This window comes from Theobroma cacao, chromosome 9 (assembly GCF_000208745.1).
Source record: "Theobroma cacao cultivar B97-61/B2 chromosome 9, Criollo_cocoa_genome_V2, whole genome shotgun sequence".
Taxonomy (NCBI): domain Eukaryota; kingdom Viridiplantae; phylum Streptophyta; class Magnoliopsida; order Malvales; family Malvaceae; genus Theobroma; species Theobroma cacao.
Window position 1 is genome coordinate 22,191,714 of NC_030858.1, and position 21,607 is coordinate 22,213,320.

Consider the following 21,607-nt stretch of genomic DNA (forward strand, 5'->3'; position numbering starts at 1 on the left):
TTTGACTCCAAATTGATCCTCGAACTCCGAATCACCATATTAACCCATTCTGGGACTTTAAAATTCTTAATTTCATTGTAAATTCTCTATTTGATCTAGTTCGAGGCTTAAATCAACTTTATTGTACCTCTAGGTACAATACCGACTTTTGTAAATTTTTCAAGACTCTCTTAGCATGTAAACATGCTATCCACCACATGTATGTCATCACAAATATTTCTGTAGAGTCGGGCTTGTCATCTTCTCCCCCACTTGGATCAACCATATGATCCTCCTTCTTGATTGACTTCGACATCCGGCTAAATATTAATATTTTAATATTATTTTATTAATAAAATATTATTTTATTCTAAAAATTTTATCTTGTCTCCTTGGTACCCAAAATACCTTATTATGCCTCACTTGACTTCCAAATCGCCTTTTATCTCACAAATTCTCCTCCGATAAAATTATTATTATTTTATTATTATTTTCTCACTTGCGAAATATTTTATCCTAAACTACTCCTTTCGTCTTTTATCACTTCTAAACATTTTAATTGACTTCAATTTGCATTCGATCAACTTTATTTATCATCATATGAAAGTATGGGGTATTTCACTATGTACATTTGAGGACAATCGTAAGATATGGATATTGTCTTTTTATGCTATTGTTTGGACAATTTGGCTTTTCCATAATGAGATCTTGTTTAATGGGAAATCATGGGATAATAAGCAAGTCTAAGATCTCATTAAAATACGAGTGGCCACTTAGTCTAAAGCAAAATTGCCAAGCATAGCTGAGAAGATTGATGATATGGTTCAAATACCTCATAGACTAATGATTGCTAACTCCATGTGTTTTTTATGATAACACATTACTTAAGTGTGCAAGATAAAGTTTAATTCTCATAATAAATTTGATGTTTAAAAGCAAGTCAAGAAGCTTACTCATTTAAAAGATGAGTTAATCAGTTAAAAAAGCAAAGAAGAAAAGACTTAGCGAAAATAGAATGTTGCTAACTGAATAACATGAAGCCTTAATTAGTTAAGGCAAAACTAGGCATTGCACTTAAGTGAAAACAAAAAAGCTTTAATCAGTTAGCATAAGGTTTAACTGATTAAGGAAGTATTAGATGCAAAACAAAAAGTTATTAATTAGTTAACCAAAAAGGTTAATTGGTTAAAGGCCAAGCTTAAAGTACGTAGAAGCACCAAAATTCAAATTCAAAGTTATGTTGACCATGCAAAGGCACTAAACAAGGAGATGCAAATTTGAATATTTCCTAATTAGTTGAAGTTTATTTTAATCAGTTAAGGATGAAAGAAGAGAAGCTTTAATCAGTTAAAGGGTGCATTAATCAGTTGAAAGAAGGCTAGCCAAAAATAGTGGTTAAAAGGGTCTCAAAATATAAAGTTCTTAATCGATTAAAGCTTCTTTTAACTAGTTAATGCAGTGAAGTAAAGTGCCAAACAATGCAAGGTAGAAAAGGCTTAATCGATTAAAGCTCACCCTTAACCGATTAAAAGCTCACTGTTAGCACATTTGAATTTAAACTCTTGAAGACAAAATAACGGTTAGAATAAGGCCGTAACTATTTTCAACGGCCATAATTTACCTCCAGTAACTAGAAGTTGTCTCTCAAGTATAAAAGCCCTCTCCAACGGTCAAACAGTTTAGAGAAGTTCCAAAAAGTTTGAAAGAGCCAAAAAGAGCAAAAACCTTCTCTTGTACACTTGTATTCCATTCCTATCCTTTGTAAAGCGTTTGAGCTTGAATTTATACATCTTAGATAAGCTAGGTGATCTATTGTACTCATTTTTTCTTCATTTCTTGATTAAACTACCCATATTGGAGTGCTAGAATATCAATTTATATTAGAGATATGGTTTTTGAAATATGGGATGTGATCACCCAAGGTCTTTACATTCCCACTAATTTGAACCTTATCTCTTGTGAGAAATACCCAAAGCTAGAAAAGAATGGATTGAGGCAGAAATGAGAAAACTCTAAATTAATTTCAAGGCCATTAACACTCTTCATTGCGCCTTAACCCCTGTAGAATTTAACAAAATTTCTAGTTGTACAATAACCAAAGAAATTTGAGAAAAACTTAGGATCATTCGTGAAAGGACTTCTCAAGTTAAGAAATCCAAAATTGCCTTTCTCACCCATAATTATGAAATGTTCAAAATAAAATCAAGTAAATATATTACCACCATGTTCGATAGGTTCACCAACATTACAAACAAGCTTAATCAACATGGCAAACTCATCCCAGAACATGAATTAGTAAAGAAATTTCTAAAAGTTTACCTAAGAGCTAGAAACCAAAAGTGACTCCTATCTGAGAAACAAAAGATCTCAATGCAATTACCTTTGATGAGATTTATGGCTTACTTCTCAAACATGAGCTAGAAATGAAAAAAGAAGAAGCAAATGAGAAAAAAGAAGTTAAAGAAAAAAAAAAGTTTAGCATTGAAGGTAAGCTCATTTGAAGAAGAATTGGAAAATCTTTCAAGTGATGAGAATGAAGAATTGGCCATGATAGCTAGAAGATTCAAGAAGATCATGTGGCAAAGAGACAAAAAATGTGGAAGAAGAAATCAAAGAAAGGATTGAGGTTCTTCATTGAAGAGCAAATACAAAAATAACTACTACAAAAAGGATGAGGTGGTATGCTTTGAATGTAAAAAACCTAACCACTTCATATCCAAATGCCCATTGTTCAATGAGGGATCCTCAAAAAAGGTCAAAAAGACAAAAAAGGCAATAGTGGCTATTGCATGGTTGGATGGTGATTCCTCTAGTTTGGAGGATGAAAAAGACAAGGTGAAAAAAAGAGTAAACTTCTGCTTGATGGAAAAATATGGAAACCCTAAGGTAACGTCTAACTTGTGTGATATTTCATATGATGATCAAGATGAGTATGATTACCTATATGCTGAATTTGAAAAGCTGGCTTTAAAATACAAAGTTTTAAGAAAGAAAGCCATGTCTTTAAATGATGAATTAGAAAAAATCACGCGTGATTTCAATTATGTTTTTGAACAACGAAATATTTTTCAAATTGAACTTGAGCTTTCCAAAATAGATTTGAATCTTTGAAGTTGGAATCAAATAGTAAAAATGAAGCCTTGTAAAAGGCTTTAGAAGAAAATGTTGCTTTAAAAATTTCAATGGAAGAAATTTTAAACTAAAATTGGAAAAAGAAAAAGAATGTAAGAGAAATGCCAATTTTAGGAAAAACAAAAAGAATGCATTTTCATCATATTGTTATATATGTGACAAAAAAGGTCACATTTCTTATGACTGCTACTATAAGGGAAGTAATCATCCCAAAACTAAATTAGTTTAGTGCCCAAAGGTTCATTTGTGCCCACTAACCTCCAATGATCCATCAAAGTATGGGTACTTTTAAAGAAAAACTACAAATTTGTTTTATAGGTTAAGTAAGGGCAAAAAGAATAATGTTTGAAAGCTCAACCAATGAAGAAGCTACCTTGGTATATAGACAGTGGTTGCTTAAGACATATGATCGGAAATGAAAGATTATTTGTCAAATTTGATAGAAAGAAAGGTGTTGCGGATTTAGTGCACACAAGTATACATATCGAACAAGTAATATAACCAGTAAGTCCATAATCATATCCCATAGAGATTTACTCCTAATTGTTCACTGAGTACTAAAATTATAACAAACTAATTTTATTCAAGTAACTCGATTTTATGTAAAACAAATTAAAGCTAAATTCAATCTAACACTAAATTAATTAACAAAATTAAAAATTCACTTGAGAAAGGCAGTAGATTAAAACTTAGGATTATAGGTTCATTCAATAAGTCATTTGATACCAACTTATCTTATTACTTATATTCATGGGTGGTTTTGCTAACCTAGAATCCAAAACTATGCACAAGTCTCCATTGAGATTCTTGTACAAATACCTAACTTAATTAGGTCACTACATGTCAATAGTAATTAATTAAATAAGATTAACTAAGCTAGTGTTCTAATTTAACTATATATGGCATTTAGGTGTATGTCAACTCTAATTACGAATCAGATCACCTAAATGACGTGAACATACACTATTTAAACCTTAGTCCAATCTAAAATCTCTTTGTCGAGTTTTAATTAGATTCATAAATTAGTTAATTGTTGGCTAGACAATAAAAAATAAATAAAAACATATTTGAATAACCAAATCTATACTCATTCATAGTAAATAAAAGAGAAACAAATATTTAGATTACATGTTAAAATCCACCACAATCTTAGAAAAGCAAATTAGTTCATAATATTTAAATAAAACATCATCCAAAGAAAATTAATTATTAATCCAAGTCAAAGAAAATAAGGGAAACACAAAAATAGAGAAAGAAAGTAATTATAGAAGCTTTGTGATCTCAATTCTCTCTCAAATTCTCTTGCTTTCTCGTTTTGTTCTTGGTCCTTTTCTCTAGAATTATTGCTTGTCATCCTCTTATGAAAACCTCCGAAAATGGTCCTTTCAATAAGTTCCAAAAACCCTAATTTCCAAATTTTTGCAAAATAATTTATTTTTGGAAAAACCCCTAGCACCGCAACGTTGCCCTTCTTGGCATCGCTATGCCATAGCCTCTCTGGTAGCGTTGTGGCCTACTGCTCTCAAGTGGCATTATAAGGATGCACATTTAACTAGTGTTGTGGCCACACTTTCCTTAGCGCCACAGCCTTGGCCTCTTTGGAGCCGCAGCCTTGAGCAACTCAAGGTTGTGGCCTTCATTCGATGTGCTGCCTTGTGAAAAACTACAGTAGTCCAGCATCTTTAAACGTGATTTTCATCTTGATTTGATCCGAATTGGGAAAAGTACTAAACATAAAAGTTATAGCCCTATCTCTTAGATTTCTATTGGATCAAGAATCACAACAATTGAATTTCTGTAGCTTAAGTTATCCTTGAAATACTGTAGCATATATGAATAAAGCCTTCACTATACTTGTGCGGTTTTTCATAAAATGAACCTTTTTTATCAAATTTCCTACAAAAACAATAAGAGAAATCAACAATAACAATTCTTAAAGTAATTTAAAGCAAAATAAAGTAAAATTGAACTAGAATAACTTAAATCAAACTAATCAACATGTAATCAAACCTAACTAAGAAAAACACCTTAAATACTAAAATTCGAATCTAAAATCTCAAAGACCTAACTATTTAAGTCCTTGTTTGGCCTAGCTTTTTTTCAGCGTATCTACCTCTTAAAAGCAAAAACCAGGCCAAACATAAAATTTTGAAAAGCTCTTTAAAAAAAGTAGCTTTTTTTTAAAGAATAAAATTTTGAAAAAAAGAGCTTCAGGAAAAACTCCTATGAAGAGCTTTTTCTTCTCTTCTTTTAAAAATGCAAGAGAATTTTTATTTTTGTTTCAAAAATATCCTCATCTGTTAAAATAATTACAATATTACCCTCTCAAAAAAAGAAATACCCTTTATGATAATTTTAACTAAAATTATAACTTATAAAAAGAAATTTACCAAACAACTTTAGCTTAATTTTAAAAGCTATTACTTTTCATAAGAGCTTCATAATAGCTTTTAAGCTAGAAAAAAACCAAGCCAAACAGGTTCTAAGTCTCAAAATGTGTCAAAATAACTCTATATAATAAAGTTATCATACCCCCAAACTTAAGATTTTGCTAGTCTTCAAACAAAACATAAAATAAAATGTAGTAACTTAAATGAAGAAAACACTTAACTAGAAATCAATTGCAACAACTCATTAATCACCTTTAATATCCTCAAAAGTTAATCCATATTCTCTACTCTAAGCAACACACACATATTATTCAAGTTCATATTTCAATTCAAATGCAAGCTTATCGTTAAGTGGATTTCCATGTGAGTGTGAAATCTTTTCACCTAGAAACTTATACAATTCGATAAGTTTATATGCATGCAAATTTCAAATTATTATTAAAGTTTCATATGTTTGCTTTTCATCTCTCTCTCTACTAATGTAAACTAATACTAAGTTAAGAATCAATAAGACTTTAATAAACTTATAATATATGGCTAGGGTTAAGGTAGGATATGGAATAATATGTAGCTCAAATCACTCTAAGCACATAGTCATTATAGGACCTATTAAGAGCTTTAGTTTTCTTCACCTAGTATAACTTTTTTTTTGTCAAATTTTTCTTGTGTTCAACAATTCAATTATTTTCTTTTTCTTTCTTTCCTTTTTTCTTTTTCTCAATTTCACATCTCCAAACTTATTTATTTTATTGGGTAGTGAGATGAATACAATCATATTTTTGAACTTTTCATCACTTTTCATCTTTATTGCCTCTTTCACTATTTAGTTTATAATACTTCCTAAATTGACTTATGCACTTAGGAATGAGGGATGCAAAAAATTAAAAATATTAATATAAGGGTCTAGGCTACAAATTAAGCGTTTAAACAAAGAAAAAGGTTATATTAAGCTCAAAAAAAAAATAAACAAAGGGTAAATATATAACAAGGTCTCTCAAAAGACTCAATTGATCCAATGGCCTAAATCAATTCCTTAACTATATCTAGTTTAGGATTTTGCTTTAAGAGAGAATCAAACAAATTTTAGAACTCAATACATAATTCAAAATTTCACATTCACATAAACATTCTTTGGATATGTATAATGAATCTAAGCAAAAGACATGGTACTCAAATTGTATAATGAATCTAAGCACTACACAAGCTGAGCTAAGCCAACTTGCTTTATTTAAGTTTGCAATTATTTATCAATTATATTATAATATAACAATGTGTAGAATTTTTTTATCCATCATAATATATATCCATTATATTTATCCATCATGATTTAAGACATAATTCATGACTCAAACCAACAAATCTAATGGTTGGGTTTGTAACATATTCATGCTATTCAATCCTATTGATGCATATATTATGTTTGTAAACCCTATGATTCAATGTTCATGACTTGCAATATTATCTTTTATAGCAATTTTATAAAATTACTTGTAAAAATACATAAAATCAAACTAACTACATCATACATCTATCTTTTTTAAACAACAATGTTATTTTGTCCAAGATTTAGATACACTAACTCTTTAAATAACATGAAAATGTTACAAATATACACACATTAATTTTGCAAGTCACAAAATCATTCCATTATCTAATATTTTAATATTTATGTTATAAAATACTAAAATTATATATATAAAATATTTTTCGATATTTATTGATATCGATTAATGATACTTATTAAAAAAGTTTGTAATTAATATTATTTTCCTCATAACTAATAAAGTTAAAAAAATTGGTTAAATTGTTAAAACCAAATTAATTGAATTAAGTCGGTTAGTTCAATTAATGGGTAAAATTGATTGATTCAGTTAAAATGTGTATAGAGGTTGGTTAAGTCAATGAATAGTATTTTCTTGTGGATTTAATGGAATTAACCTTGATAAAGCATTAACTAGTGGAACTATTTAAGAATAATGCTTTGATGCTATGAAGATTTCATAATAATTCCACATTATAATTCTTTTGCAAAGTATTTTCTTTCCATGGACTTTATCCTTATAAGCAAACAAATAATGTATAAACTCAAAGATAAAGGAAGTGTTTTATTATTGCGATAAATAAATTGGATATCAATGCTTTTTTACAAAACATGTTGATTGATATGTAAAACACACATTGACTCTATCAGATATTCCCTTCACTATCACAGGGTGATGATTTTGGGATTCGGCTTCATACTTAAATATGAAAATAATCAAGAAATAAAAGTAGAACGCAGTGAAAAAAAATAAAAAAATACATTTAATCAGAGAAATAGCCGAAACCTTTAGGATCAATATTTGTGTTTTTCATGTAATTTTCACATTAATTATGAATACTCATAAGTTCAAGTAATATGTACCTTGCTTTAGATATTGTAATCTAGAGCCAATTAAATCCAAAAATTCTTGTGATAAAGCAAGTAACTCGAAAAGAGAATAAGACCGTATGAAATCCTGTAGTTGAAATCTTTGTTTCTTCACTTTTATGCCGAATCTTATTTCTATCAGATAAAGAAGCTATTTTTCTTTTCTTTTTTTTTATGAAATAGCTAAGAAGTGGTTGAAGGTTTAAAGTTTTAGTTGGCTAACATAACATATTTATATAGCCAAACTAAGTTGTAACCCTAGATACAACATTTGTATTTTTATTCAATTAAGTCCTTATGAACATATTAATTTTTCAACTTTATTTTGATCTATTTCAATTAAATCCAACTTATTTGATTATCCTTATTCAATTCAATCATGTAACTTAATATATGTGATCCATTAGGCTTCTAACATATTGGCAATAAGTATAAATCATAATCAAATATCAATTTGATAATTAATTTATATTTATAGATCATAAGCGGTATCTAGTGACACATCATGATCACTTAAATGTTTGAGAGTCAATTAAAGAATTTGACAAAGCCTTTCAGTGATAAGTCTATCAGTGCAATGCAGTCCTTTCATCAAATATCTCGGATATGTCATGAAGCATGACTTAGTATTTACTTATGACATTCCATATTAGTTCTCATAATTCATGACTAATCTTATGAATTTAGAAAACTAAGTTTTCTCAAATTCATCATACTTTGGCCAAAGACAAATTAATTTGGAATTGAGAACAAATGAAATACATCCCTTCATATTACTTGAGGTGATAAATCCTTTCTTGACCACTTATTCACCTTCGTATGCTTCATTGAATACCCAAAATCACCTTATATTAGGCATCTGGTCTCCTCTAGATCGTATGGGTGAAATCAAAGTATGTCATTCCCTATACAAGATGACATGGTGTCTCAAGTTCAAGGACTAGTTGCACGACTATTACACGAGAACATATTCCACAGACACTCGAGTGAAATACCGAATGAAATTCTCATAGCGAGTCATGTTCAGTGAACTTTTTCTTTAACAAACACCCATATGTTATCCTCAAATATCTCATATACTTCAATCTATAAGATTGATTGCTTACTTCCTAAGTAAGGAGGTTTAACATATATCAATCTTTGAGCATTATCAATGCCCTGTCTTAATAATATAATGACCAGGAATAATTTTAGGAACATGGCTTTGATGCATAGTGATCTCATAATTATAACAACTTTACAATTCTCTTGCAAGGCCTTTATACTTTATGGACTTCATCCAAGTAGTGCATAATAACTCCTTATTATTGCACTAACATGAAGGAAAAACTCTATCACATATAGGTATGCAATTAAGTATGTATTAAATGACAATATATATTTCTTGACCAATCCAATTGGCTCAAGGGCATTTACTAATAGATGAATCCTCAATCGATTATCCACATGTCTTCACATGCCTTCACATGCTTTATGTTATACATAATATCCATCTTTTACGAGTATCAAAGTAGAATGATTTACACATAAGACAACCTAATGATCTCAAGTCTAATGATCACTCACATGACTGTTACATGAGAATTTTTTCAGGCACTTGAGTGATAATGCTGAATGGAATTCTTATGATGGATCAAATTTAGTACACTTGTTCATGTAACAAGTATCCACATGTTAGCTCACATATCTTTATATACTTAATTCTCATGACATCGATTGCTTACTTCATAAGAAATAAACATAACATTGCACCTCTCATCATTATCAATATTCAACTCTTGATAAAACATTGACTAGGAATTTTTGGAAATATATGCTTTGGTGCAACAAGAATTTAAAAAATATAACACTTTATAATTCCTTTTGCAAAGCATATATATAATCTCATGAATTTTATTTCATCTAGTCAACTATATATAAGTCATATTAAAATGAAGAATACCTTTCATTAAATATAAATACTTAAAATAAAAAAAATATATATCTGTACAATCAACCGATTGATTTGTAAGGTGGGCATATGTTATCAAAATTTTCATCTAAAGGTGGAATGGTTAAAGGAGTCGTCGCCACCTAGATTTTTTATGGTGGTTAGGAACTAAAACAGATAATTCCCTAGCAAAGGACCTAGCTCTTTTTAAGGCAACTGGAACTACTTATAGTCAAATTTGGTCAAATCAATTAAAAAGGGAAGTCTAATTTCCAAGTTTGAAATTATTTTTAAAAAATAGAAAAATTATTAAATTTTCAATGACAATTACAAATAATAGCTCTTTGGAAATTTGCACAAATTTATTTTTAAAATACAATCATTTTGGATCTAGTGCCTGTCATCAATTAGGCAAATTTGATATGTAGATGGGTCAAGTTTGACAAATTCCTTTAATGTAGAACAATTTGATAAAAATTTTTCTTGCAAATTTTGTAAAAGAATTTTTAATCTAAAAATTTAACCCAAGGTCTATTGTCTTCTAAGAATATTTTTAAATCAAAATCATTTGAAAATGATAAAAAATGCAATATTTTGCTAGAATAGTACATTATGAAAATGATTTGAGAACAACTTAAAGAGATTTTCTACCATACACCCGTAATGACGTGTTATTGGAAAGTATGAAATCTTATTTTGTCAAACATTTTCTGAGAATTCTACAAAACCAGTAGAGAAAGAGATTTGAGAAATAAATTACTGAGAGTAAGGTGCTTTGTAGCCAATAGTAAACTCAAAGGAAAAACCTTGCAAATTTTCTGTTGAACTACTTCATTTCTTAAAGTCCTTAAATATTTGATTTCCAAGAAAAATATGCAATCCTCGCTCAATTGCTCTTGAGACGATCATTTGTTTAACAAGGTAAGTAGTTAGGTGTCTACAACCCTTATTGATTCATATGATCAGTTGGTGCGATTACATATAGTTGCGATACCACCATTGGCAACACATTAGGTTTTGGCTCTACCTACTCCAATGCCATTAATTTGCAAGATCACATATGTTTCATGAACCTCCAAAGACTTATTGCCTATGAAACATCTATTAAATTTGTCTATGAATTTTCATATTTTAAGTCCTAGGGTTTTTGATAAACATACTAGAATTAAGTAAAAGAGTTCAAGAGAGAGAAATTTTACGAACATAATTGAGAAAATCTCTTTAAGTTGATTTTTACTAGTGTATATGTGCCTATTTTATATAGCAAAAAGTTTAGTGTCATTTGTACCATTAAATTCGAGACCATTTGACTTGACCTATACTCAAACAAAACCCCGGGAAGACCTCCGCTGCGAGAGAAGAGGAATTAAGGATGGAAGAGTAAATGGGCTTACAAAGTTGGGTTTCGGCCATTGGCCCATCTCATAGGATTATGCACACGATGGGACACGAACGGATCTAGAAAGTTTACAAGAAAATGAAATGTTGCAAGTGTTCTGGAGAGTTCCACAAGCAGAACAATCGGACAAATGAAAACATAACAAGAGATCCTACGGTCCAGATTAAGTGGAACCTTCGGGACCTTAAACAGAAATGGTATTTTGGTCCTAGTATTTATTTATTTTAGAATAATATAAGTAAGTAGGACTCTCATACGAACGAGGGACGCTGTAAACTCTAAAGTTTTAACCTAACATTTTCCAAACCAAGACTCAGATAGCAGCAGCGCCCAGACAGCCAGTCTTTCTTATCCAAAACCCTTGTAAACCCTAATCCTACTCATTTTCCTTTCTTTCGGTAAAGCTCTCTCTTTCCACTTCTACTCTTGCTTCATCTCAAGCTTTTCTTTTGGGACTTGTATGGATTTCTGTCCGTTTCTTGTGTGTGTGTGTGTTTTTTTTCCTTCTTTTTTTTTGTTTTCGTTATGCGATTGAAGAAGTCATATTGTGAAATATATTTAACTGTGTTCGGATAAATGGGTTCATTTATAGATGTACTTGCTAACTGAAAGGCTAAAGCTTGGATGGTTATGAAGTTTCTTGTTGCAGAGGCTGGTCTCCCTTTTTGTTAGCTTAGCTGTAATTGACATAGTTTGTGCTGCACTAAATTATGTTGGAGCCAGCAATCGTTCAATTGCAGTGTGAATGTTCGTTGTTGAAAGATGGGGCTATGTTCCTGAATGAATGGTGGTAGTAACTAGTAAAAGATTGTTGGGAGATGGAGCTTAATTTACAACAATAAAATGATGGTAGTAATTAGTATATGGCTGTTCATATATGGAGCTATGTTCTTTAATGTACAAGAAGGTTGTTGATAGATGGAGCTTTTGTTCAGAATACATTCGTTGTTGTAAATATCAGTGTTCCTTTCTCTGAGCTTGCTGCTATATTACGAATCAGTACCATGTTATCCGCTGTGTGAATCTTTCTTTTATCTCTGGAAAATGGGGGTCATTTACATTGTCATTTGATTCTTAGAACTCTTAGTTAATTGATTCATTAATTTACATTTGAGATAGCTTTGATTCCAAGACCATGATGTTGAATATTTTCAGCTTAAAGGAGTAGATGGCCTCCACTTTCACAGCCATGTCTTCAGTTGGTTCATTTGTTGCTCCTAATGGTCGTGTCATGGATAAGAAACTTGCATCTTCTTCAAACAGATTGTCATCTTTTGCTTCCATTTCATCAACTGCTTTTGGTATGAGACAGAATGTTGTTCTTAGGAGAACACGACTGCCCAAGATTTCTGCAGCGAAAGAGCTACATTTCAACAAGGATGGCTCAGCTATAAAGAAATTGCAAGTGAGTTTTTGTTTCAAATGATGTGTGTCTGGCTAGTGTTCAATCAGAATCAGAGCCTTTGTAGGTTTGCTCAATCTTACTTTCTGTTCTTTTGTTGTAGACCGGTGTAAACAAACTTGCTGATCTGGTTGGGGTCACTCTTGGACCAAAAGGCAGAAATGTTGTTCTAGAAAGCAAATATGGCTCCCCGAAAATTGTTAATGATGGTGTGACAGTGGCCAAGGAGGTATGCCCTTGCTCTTAACCGGCTATTGAAGTTGAAATTAGAATTGGTTGTGTAATGTCTGTTTCACTTCTAGCTTCAGACATAAGGTTATGTATTTCACTTGGAATGTTTAGTTTTTTGTCAGAACATCTAGATCTTTTTCATTTCCAATTTTTATAGAAGAATCTAGTGTCAACCTTATCTTGTAATTTATGTTAATGCTGAGTGTAGTTTAGGCAATCCAACTTTCTGAAGTATACAGCTTCATCAATTTCCAGAAGACCTTCCATAATCTATATCTTCAGCTGTCATTGTCTTTGTTGTAATTCTGTAACTGCTAGTTCGAAATATCAAACAGAATCACTTTTTTCCTTATTGCTTATCAATTATTAATTGAATGTTTTGCCTGTATTAATTTCAAGGTTGAGTTGGAGGATCCAGTTGAGAACATTGGTGCTAAGCTAGTAAGACAGGCAGCTGCTAAGACAAATGACCTGGCTGGTGATGGAACGACAACATCAGTTGTTCTCGCGCAAGGTCTGATTGCTGAAGGGGTCAAGGTTTGTGCATTTATCTTTATAACATTGTGTTTGGGTATATCGAAAGCAGTGTACTTTTAGTCATTGTCATGCTATTTCTAGTAATTGCTTAGTACAATTATTATTCAGGTCGTGGCGGCTGGTGCAAACCCAGTCTTAATCACCAGAGGCATTGAGAAGACCTCAAAGGCTTTAGTATCTGAGCTTAAGGCTATTTCAAAAGAGGTAATTTTAATGGTCACCGAGTGTTATTTTGTTGTCTGGATTTTACTATTGAAAGGGACTATAATGACTGTGCTATGGGACTGCAGGTTGAAGACAGTGAACTTGCAGATGTGGCAGCTGTTAGTGCTGGGAACAACTATGAAGTAGGGAATATGATTGCTGAGGCCATGAGTAAAGTGGGTCGAAAGGGTGTGGTTACCCTTGAGGAGGGGAAAAGTGCTGAAAATAGTCTTTATGTTGTTGAAGGAATGCAATTTGATCGGGGTTATATTTCACCTTATTTTGTGACTGATGGTGAGAAAATGGCAGTAGAATATGAGAACTGCAAGGTATATGTTCTAATCATGAGGCAAAAGTTTTCATTCTGATAAAAAACCCTTTCCTACATTGAATGTTGACAATTGTGTTTTGTATTCTGGTTGCAGTTGCTACTTGTTGATAAGAAAATAACAAATGCAAGAGATCTTATCAACATCCTGGAAGATGCTATTAAAAGTGGGCACCCAATTTTGATAATTGCAGAAGATATTGAACAGGAAGCCTTAGCAACGCTGGTTGTGAACAAGCTTAGAGGGGCTCTGAAGATTGCTGCGCTCAAAGCTCCTGGCTTTGGAGAGCGCAAGAGCCAGTACCTTGATGACATCGCTATTCTTACTGGTGGTAAGCAGAAGTCTGTATTTTTCATTTGCTACTGTTTAAATATTATTTTTAGTTTTGTGGTCTCTGATTTTCCTGTGCAATGCATTGTTCTTAAGCTTCTCTCTCTCTCTTGCATGCATGCACACATGCATGCATACTTGCATTTATGCACAGCACAAGCACGCCACTCAGGCACAAATGTGCGCTCACACATCTGAGTCCAATTTATGAGAGATCTCTCTACCATTTGTGTACAGGTACTGTTATCAGAGATGAGGTTGGGCTTTCCTTGGACAAAGCTGGCAGTGAGGTCCTCGGCCATGCTTCGAAGGTGGTGCTTACCAAGGATACAACAACCATTGTGGGTGATGGAAGCACCCAGGGAGCTGTAAACAAACGAGTTGCACAGATCAGAAATCTTATTGAGGTTGTCTTTTACTGCATGCTTTTATGTATTTGTTTATACAAGTCTTTCTTTCCGTCTTCTTGCAATGCCTATGACATTATTACTTTACTGCAGGCTGCAGAACAAGACTATGAGAAGGAAAAACTTAATGAAAGGATTGCCAAATTGTCTGGTGGTGTAGCTGTGATACAGGTAACTTTTAGTTGGTTGAAGGAACATGCTATTCAGTTTATCTAAAATGAAATCTGATACGTGATATCATATTTAATCTATCCCTAATTTTGATGTGCTTTTGAAATTTTAAAGGTTGGAGCTCAAACTGAAACAGAGCTTAAAGAAAAGAAATTGAGAGTAGAGGATGCTCTTAATGCAACTAAGGTAATGCACTCATACCTTGCCATGATGGTCTTATGTTGTAATGATGTCCTTCAAAATCATTAAAAGTGCTTGATTTAATTGATTTTCAGGCAGCAGTTGAGGAAGGTATTGTTGTTGGTGGTGGATGTACTTTGCTAAGACTTGCTTCTAAGGTGGATTCTATTAAGGATTCCCTTGATAATGATGAAGAAAAGGTAAGCCTTGTTTTGACAACTTAAAAGAGGCTTGAAATATTTATTAGATGTCTAAAATGTTTTCGACCAGATATTCAGCTGTTTAAAAGGTGCCTTTCTCACTTAAATATCTTGATGGACAATAGGTTGGAGCAGATATTGTCAAACGAGCCTTGAGTTACCCTCTAAAACTGATTGCTAAGAATGCTGGTGTTAATGGAAGTGTGGTGAGCGAGAAGGTATAAAATATGGTTGTTCAAGTTTCAATGAGCAGATCCAGTTTGTGTGTTGTTTTCTAACTGCAGTCGTTTTTGCTGATTTTATTTATTTATTTGCAGGTGCTCTCCAGTGATAACCCTAAGTATGGATACAATGCTGCCACTGGAAAATATGAGGATCTTATGGCTGCAGGAATTATCGATCCAACCAAGGTTAGTTCCTTGTTTAGCTCTACATCTGTTTTTTTTTTTTAATATACTCCCCCCATTTAAAATTGAATGTTCACCTTTCAAATAATATAAAGTTGTAAAGAAATGTGATATTTTGTCTCAATTCCCTACTTTACAACTTTTAACATATAAATGTAATAAAAGCTTGTGGGACTCACCTAAAGTTAGTATTTAAGGTTAGTATTTTAATAAATGACCATATTGAAAGTACGCATTTTGAAACATCTTAAAAAAATAAGATGGACAATTGCTTTGAAATGGAGAGATTATATTTTACTCTTCCAAATTTTCGAAGTGTTTTGGTAGGTGTAAGTGTACAGGTGATTGGTAGGCTGCCCAAGCTTGTGAAACTTTTGTTTTCACATGAAGTTTCGAATTTGAAGAAATGATAAAATGATGTTTTTATTCTCTAGAAGAATTTATAATACGACCTTCCCTAATCAAAATTTGTGCAACCTTTTGTCTTTTTTTAATGTTATAGGAAGAGCTAGTAGAACTTGATCCGACTTGCGAAGCCTTTCTAACTTTTTGCTTGAAATTGTCTCGGCCCAATCTGATTTGACTCTTAAAAGTCTACAATCCTGACACAAAAAGACTTGAATAGAAATTAACCCAAGTCTAAAGTGGCCAAAATTTGACTCCACCCAAACGTAAACCTAGCCTTTTCAACTGCTTGAAACCTAAATTATACATAGTACTTTTCGAGTATTATATCATAATTTAATTTGAAAGATCTATGGATATAATACTATATATTATTATTAAAAATAAATTGAATTAAACTCAATTTAAATTAATTTAAAATAGTCGTCAACTCTAGCAAGAATGGATTGAAAGTTGAAATGACCCCTGCTTGATATGGTCCATACCTGAAGTGATCCTTATTCCATATCATTCGGAAGTTAAATAACTCTATCCGAAATATAACGTAACTTGAACTAAACTTGATTAAGTCCAATTGCCACCTCTTGTTACATTCAATGATTAGGTTTGTAGTCTGAGATAAGCACTATTATGCTCAAATTTTAGCAAATTAAACTGCTAATTTCTCTCTATTCATCTTTGGGGGTTTTCTAAATGGACTCTCTCTATTCTAGTTTTGCTTAATTGTTTCTTGGATATCTAATTCTAATTGGATCATTTATTTACCAATAAAATATGTATAATTATATTCAAAACATATGTTGCTGTTTTGGCCTTCAATATTAAATTTCAGGCTTTGTCCAATTACTTGTATATTAAACCAAGTTTAGTTAAGAATTATGCTGTTAAGTTCGGTTACTATAGAAAACTGAGAAATGTTTAAATTTTTTTGCTTAATTTAGGTGGTCAGATGTTGCTTGGAGCATGCATCCTCAGTGGCTAAGACATTCTTGATGTCCGATTGTGTGGTTGTCGAGATAAAGGAACCTGAGCCTGTGCCTGCTGGCAATCCCATGGATAATTCAGGTATGCACTTGAGAATTTAAAATATTGGAAATGCAACACTTTCTTGCTGTTTTCTGTTGTACATGTTATAGCTACTAAACATGTTGGGCCCTTGATTCTGTCAGGATATGGCTACTAAAGCAGATATGGGAGGGAAAGCGAATAAGTTATTCAGTCTCCAGGGTACCCAAAATTGATCATGGTTGAGAGTAGAGTGCTTATTTTCTTTGTAAATCACTTGGCAACACGGGAGAAACCATAGTATTCTGGTGAGATAGCTTGCTGGAGTAGAAACTGATTTGTGCACTTCAGTATGCAATTGCAACAATTTTGAACATCTTTTTAGGGTAACCGAGTCTTGTGTTATTCCCTTGCAAATTATAAGATAACAAAGTAGGATAATGGGTCAATCCAATAACATTCACTACATCAGCATATTATTCTTTGCGTCTACGGGCCATAAACCACTTTTTAAGTCACACAGGACAAGAAGAAAAAGATAAAGGGTAGTCACAGGCGGATAACCAAAGAAAAATTAAAGAGGAAACTTGAGCTATATGAATTAATTATTACTTTTTAGATTAAATATAAATTTTTTGGGAATTCGTGTAATTATTAGAAAGTTATAGGAAAAAATTTATATTAATTTGTTTAAATTTATAGAGTAAAAGTTTATAAGGTTGATTTAATATATATTTATATATGTGAATATAACTGTTTTTGAGTCATTGTAAAAAGTCAACTCGCATATATATATCTATAATTATATTTAGAGCAAACACCAAAGGGTTTCCTTACTTGACACTTGGTAATATTGCCTGAAGGAAGAAAGTTCTAAAAGGGCTTCCTTCTTTCTATGTGGTTATTAGTATTTTTTCTTAGTTTTTCAACATTTATTGTTAAATATCAAGTCATATTTAATAAATATTAAAATAGCAATTGAAATGCAATTATCATTTATTTGCATTGGAAGTTAAAAAAATTTGAATCTAACTATTTACGGTAAGGAAAAATATATAAATGTCAATTATTGAATCAAATTATATAATATAATTTTTTTATTAAATTAAACTATATAGTTGTTATTTACAAAAGTTTAGTTTTAATTTTTCTAAAAATGTGCTCTTTATTTTTCACTTTTTAAAATAAAAAAAACTAACTAATAAAATAACAATGTAAAGGAACTTAAATATATCCATTAATATAACTTTAGTATCTATTCGTAAACATGGCAAAATGGAGAAATAAGAAAAAGATAGAAATGATGGACTCATATATAGTATTGTTAAGGTATATATATGCTCTTAGATAGTGTTTGAAATAAGAAAAATATAAGCACATTTTCTATAATGTATCTAATTAAATTATATTGTAATGTTTATTTTGCAATAAACTATTGTCATGTAAGATTACACTGAATCACATTATAGCCAATGAATCACATTACAATCAATGAATGTAATATGATTGCAATCTAAAATCAATATAATTAGATTGCATTGCACTCTGTAATATTTTTAAAGATAATTTTATCTTTTAATTTTATTATTTTGTTAAAAATATTTTATGATGTTATAATTTATTTGTTTTTTAGATTTCAATGATATTTTTTTATTATTCTCAGTAATCATACTGACTATCAATAAAATTTATATGATCTTTTAAAAGAAAAAAATTAAAATAAAATATATAATATAAAAAATTTATTAAAAAAATAAAAATAACATATATGACATTAAAAATATATTTAAAAGATGATAGTATATAAAAATTAATAATAAAAAGTGAAAGTAATGATGATTACAATAACAACAGTTATATATTTTGTACATGTCAATGTACAATAACAATTAGATATAATAATATAATTATTATTATATATGTATTTTACAACGTATTCTCAACTCAATTGAAAAAAAAAAATTTACCATTTCGAACGCATAGCAGACTAGTTAACTATAAAAGAAATGTTTGAAAGTGCAAGAGGTGAAGATAAGTAATTGAAACATAACTTGAATTTAGAATTTTTTTTATTCAAGAAAGGTAGATTCAAATTTTGCTGTTTGAGCAATGAGATAATGCAGAAGTGGAGAATTTCCTTAAGTTCTGTTGGAGAATCAGACAGATTCTAATAGAATAACATATTTGATATGCTTCTAAATGATACTATCAAAATTTTTACAAAGTTCATGTGGAGAAGGTTTGGATCACTTTAGCTAGTACAGCCATAAAATGGCTTAATGAGGTTTGTCAAAACTGTAAGAAGAAAATGCATATAGCAAACAAAGGAGGGCATTATATACATCTGAATAAAACACAATAGAAAACCAAATGAAGAGAGCAAGAAATAAATTAACTTGTACATGTTAAGAAGAACAAACCATAAAGAAAAAAGAATTGAATAAAAAAAAAATACATTCATAGCCACAACAATATTTTACCTGTTTGCAATTCTCTATATCATAAAGCTCTAAGCAAAACAAATAAAGTTTTTTGAGTTTTCACTTTTATAAGCACTCATTATGTTTAGAATAAGAAACAAAAATGCCTTGTTTCCAGCAAGTACAAGCATTTTCCATCAAAGAGGATTCTTTCTCCCATTCTTTGTAGCATAAGAAAACAAATTACTAATTTAATAATGAAAAACACTTTGAAAATTTAATTGTAACAAAATTGACCAGGCAAAGTGAGCAATATCTGTCAAAAAACACAAAGAACCCAGAAATAACATGAAAAATAATTATCTCCATTCAAAATCAAAATAGTACTAAAATGTTATTATACACAATATAATAATAATAATACTTGAATTAAACATAAAATCAAGCTGAAAAGTAAAAAGCTAAAAATAGAGAGATAAAGTTCATACTGAAAAATCCAAAAATGAGAATTCTTTGATGTAATTCAACATTGTAAAGTACATTACCCAAATTAAACTTGCAAATCTATCATCAAAAGCCTCCCTGAAAAAACAAAGTTAATTATAACCCAACCACCTTTATGCAGAACAAAAAAAAAAAAACCATTTGAAGATAAAATTTAAAGAACATTAACAAAATTAACAACTCTACAGTAATTAACAAACAATAAATTTTAAAAAACAACAAAAAAAGAAAAAACAAATCTTAGCAATTGAATTAAAAAAACAATTAACAAATCATAAAATTTAAAAAGCGACAACAAAGCCAATAACTCTTAACAATCGAACTCAAAAAATGGTAATTAACAAACCAAAAATTCTAGCGAGAACCTAATGCTGGGACACTACAACTCTTAAATCAGGCAAGGGGAACTGATTTGGTCTTGACAATGGTGAAATCAGCAGGTGTGCCACTCCTTTCTCTCCCATCGCTAGCCTTTCTTCCTCTTTCTCTCTGTAAAAGTGCTCCCTAGAGGCCTTTTTTGTCTCCAGATGCTTTTTCCTTTTCCCAGGGGGAGCAGTCTACGCTTCTCATTTACTTTCAAAGCCTCGTTTTTATTGTAACAAGACCCAGTGCCACTTGCTCTATTTCCTGTACATGTATCCATAAGCTTTACTTTGTTTGCTTTTTTGAGTTCCTCCATCTTGTAATAGCGCGTATTTTCCATTCACTTTTTGGATATTTATCATAAATTAACCCCAATGAGAGGCTAAGAGCTTTTATACCTTAATGCCTTGGAATCGACATCACGAGGCTTTATCACAATATAATCCTCTTGCACCAAGCTGAGTTGTAGCAAACCACAAGCTATTCAAATGTTCAACCTCCAATGGTGATCCACATGAATGGTAAAAGTGAATAAATTCAATGGAGAATAGGGTTGTTTATGCTCGCAAAGCCTAGTGGTAGCAAGGAAAAAGGTGATTGATATTTTATTTTCATCAAAGGAAATTGAAAAACAACAAAGAACATGTCACTCATATCTCATTTTTGGAGACATGATTCGTGTAAAGACTTATGTGGGTATGATTGTTGTCAGATTTACCATGCAAATGCATCTATCGTTAAAAGTAATATAATAGAAAGTAAAGTTCGTTCTCATGGAAAATTGTTCAAATTGTTTTGCTAAGTATTAAAATTAAACCAACTTAATCTTATCCAGAAAACTGAATTTTAAAACTATTGAAAATTAAATAAACTAAAACTTCAAAACAAAAATAGCAATTTAACTAAAATTAATCAATTAATTAAAAGTCTAGAAGCACAATATCCCCTCAGTATTTCATCTGAATCTCTTTTACTCTCTTTTGATTTACTATATAAGCTTGAGTTGTTAACTCAAAGTTTTAATTTATTTATAAGTCTCTTTCAATGTTCTTATAAAAATATCTTTCTTAACCAATTTACTATACACCTATGTAAATTGAAATCAAGAAATACTCGTTAAACTTAGACTCTAATTATGGCTACGTATGACATGTAATTGTATTCCTACCTTACACATGAATCACATTAATCATCTCATGCAATTGATATTGAACATATGCTATTTCATCCATGGTTTACACTAAACTTTCTCTTCTAATTTTGTTTAGGTTT

At 30.9% G+C, this 21,607-nt stretch overlaps 1 protein-coding gene across 1 annotated transcript; it reads left to right on the forward strand.

The window, feature by feature from the left end:
• Positions 11,470-17,514, forward strand: LOC18589532 (chaperonin 60 subunit beta 2, chloroplastic). Its single transcript, XM_018127969.1, has 15 exons — positions 11,470-11,638; positions 12,396-12,645; positions 12,746-12,871; positions 13,273-13,410; positions 13,519-13,614; positions 13,701-13,943; positions 14,040-14,274; positions 14,511-14,680; positions 14,774-14,851; positions 14,966-15,037; positions 15,127-15,231; positions 15,357-15,449; positions 15,549-15,641; positions 16,985-17,108; positions 17,213-17,514. Exons 2-15 carry the CDS (start codon positions 12,409-12,411, stop codon positions 17,224-17,226), a joined length of 1,824 nt encoding a protein of 607 aa, XP_017983458.1. The 5' UTR covers positions 11,470-11,638; positions 12,396-12,408; the 3' UTR covers positions 17,227-17,514.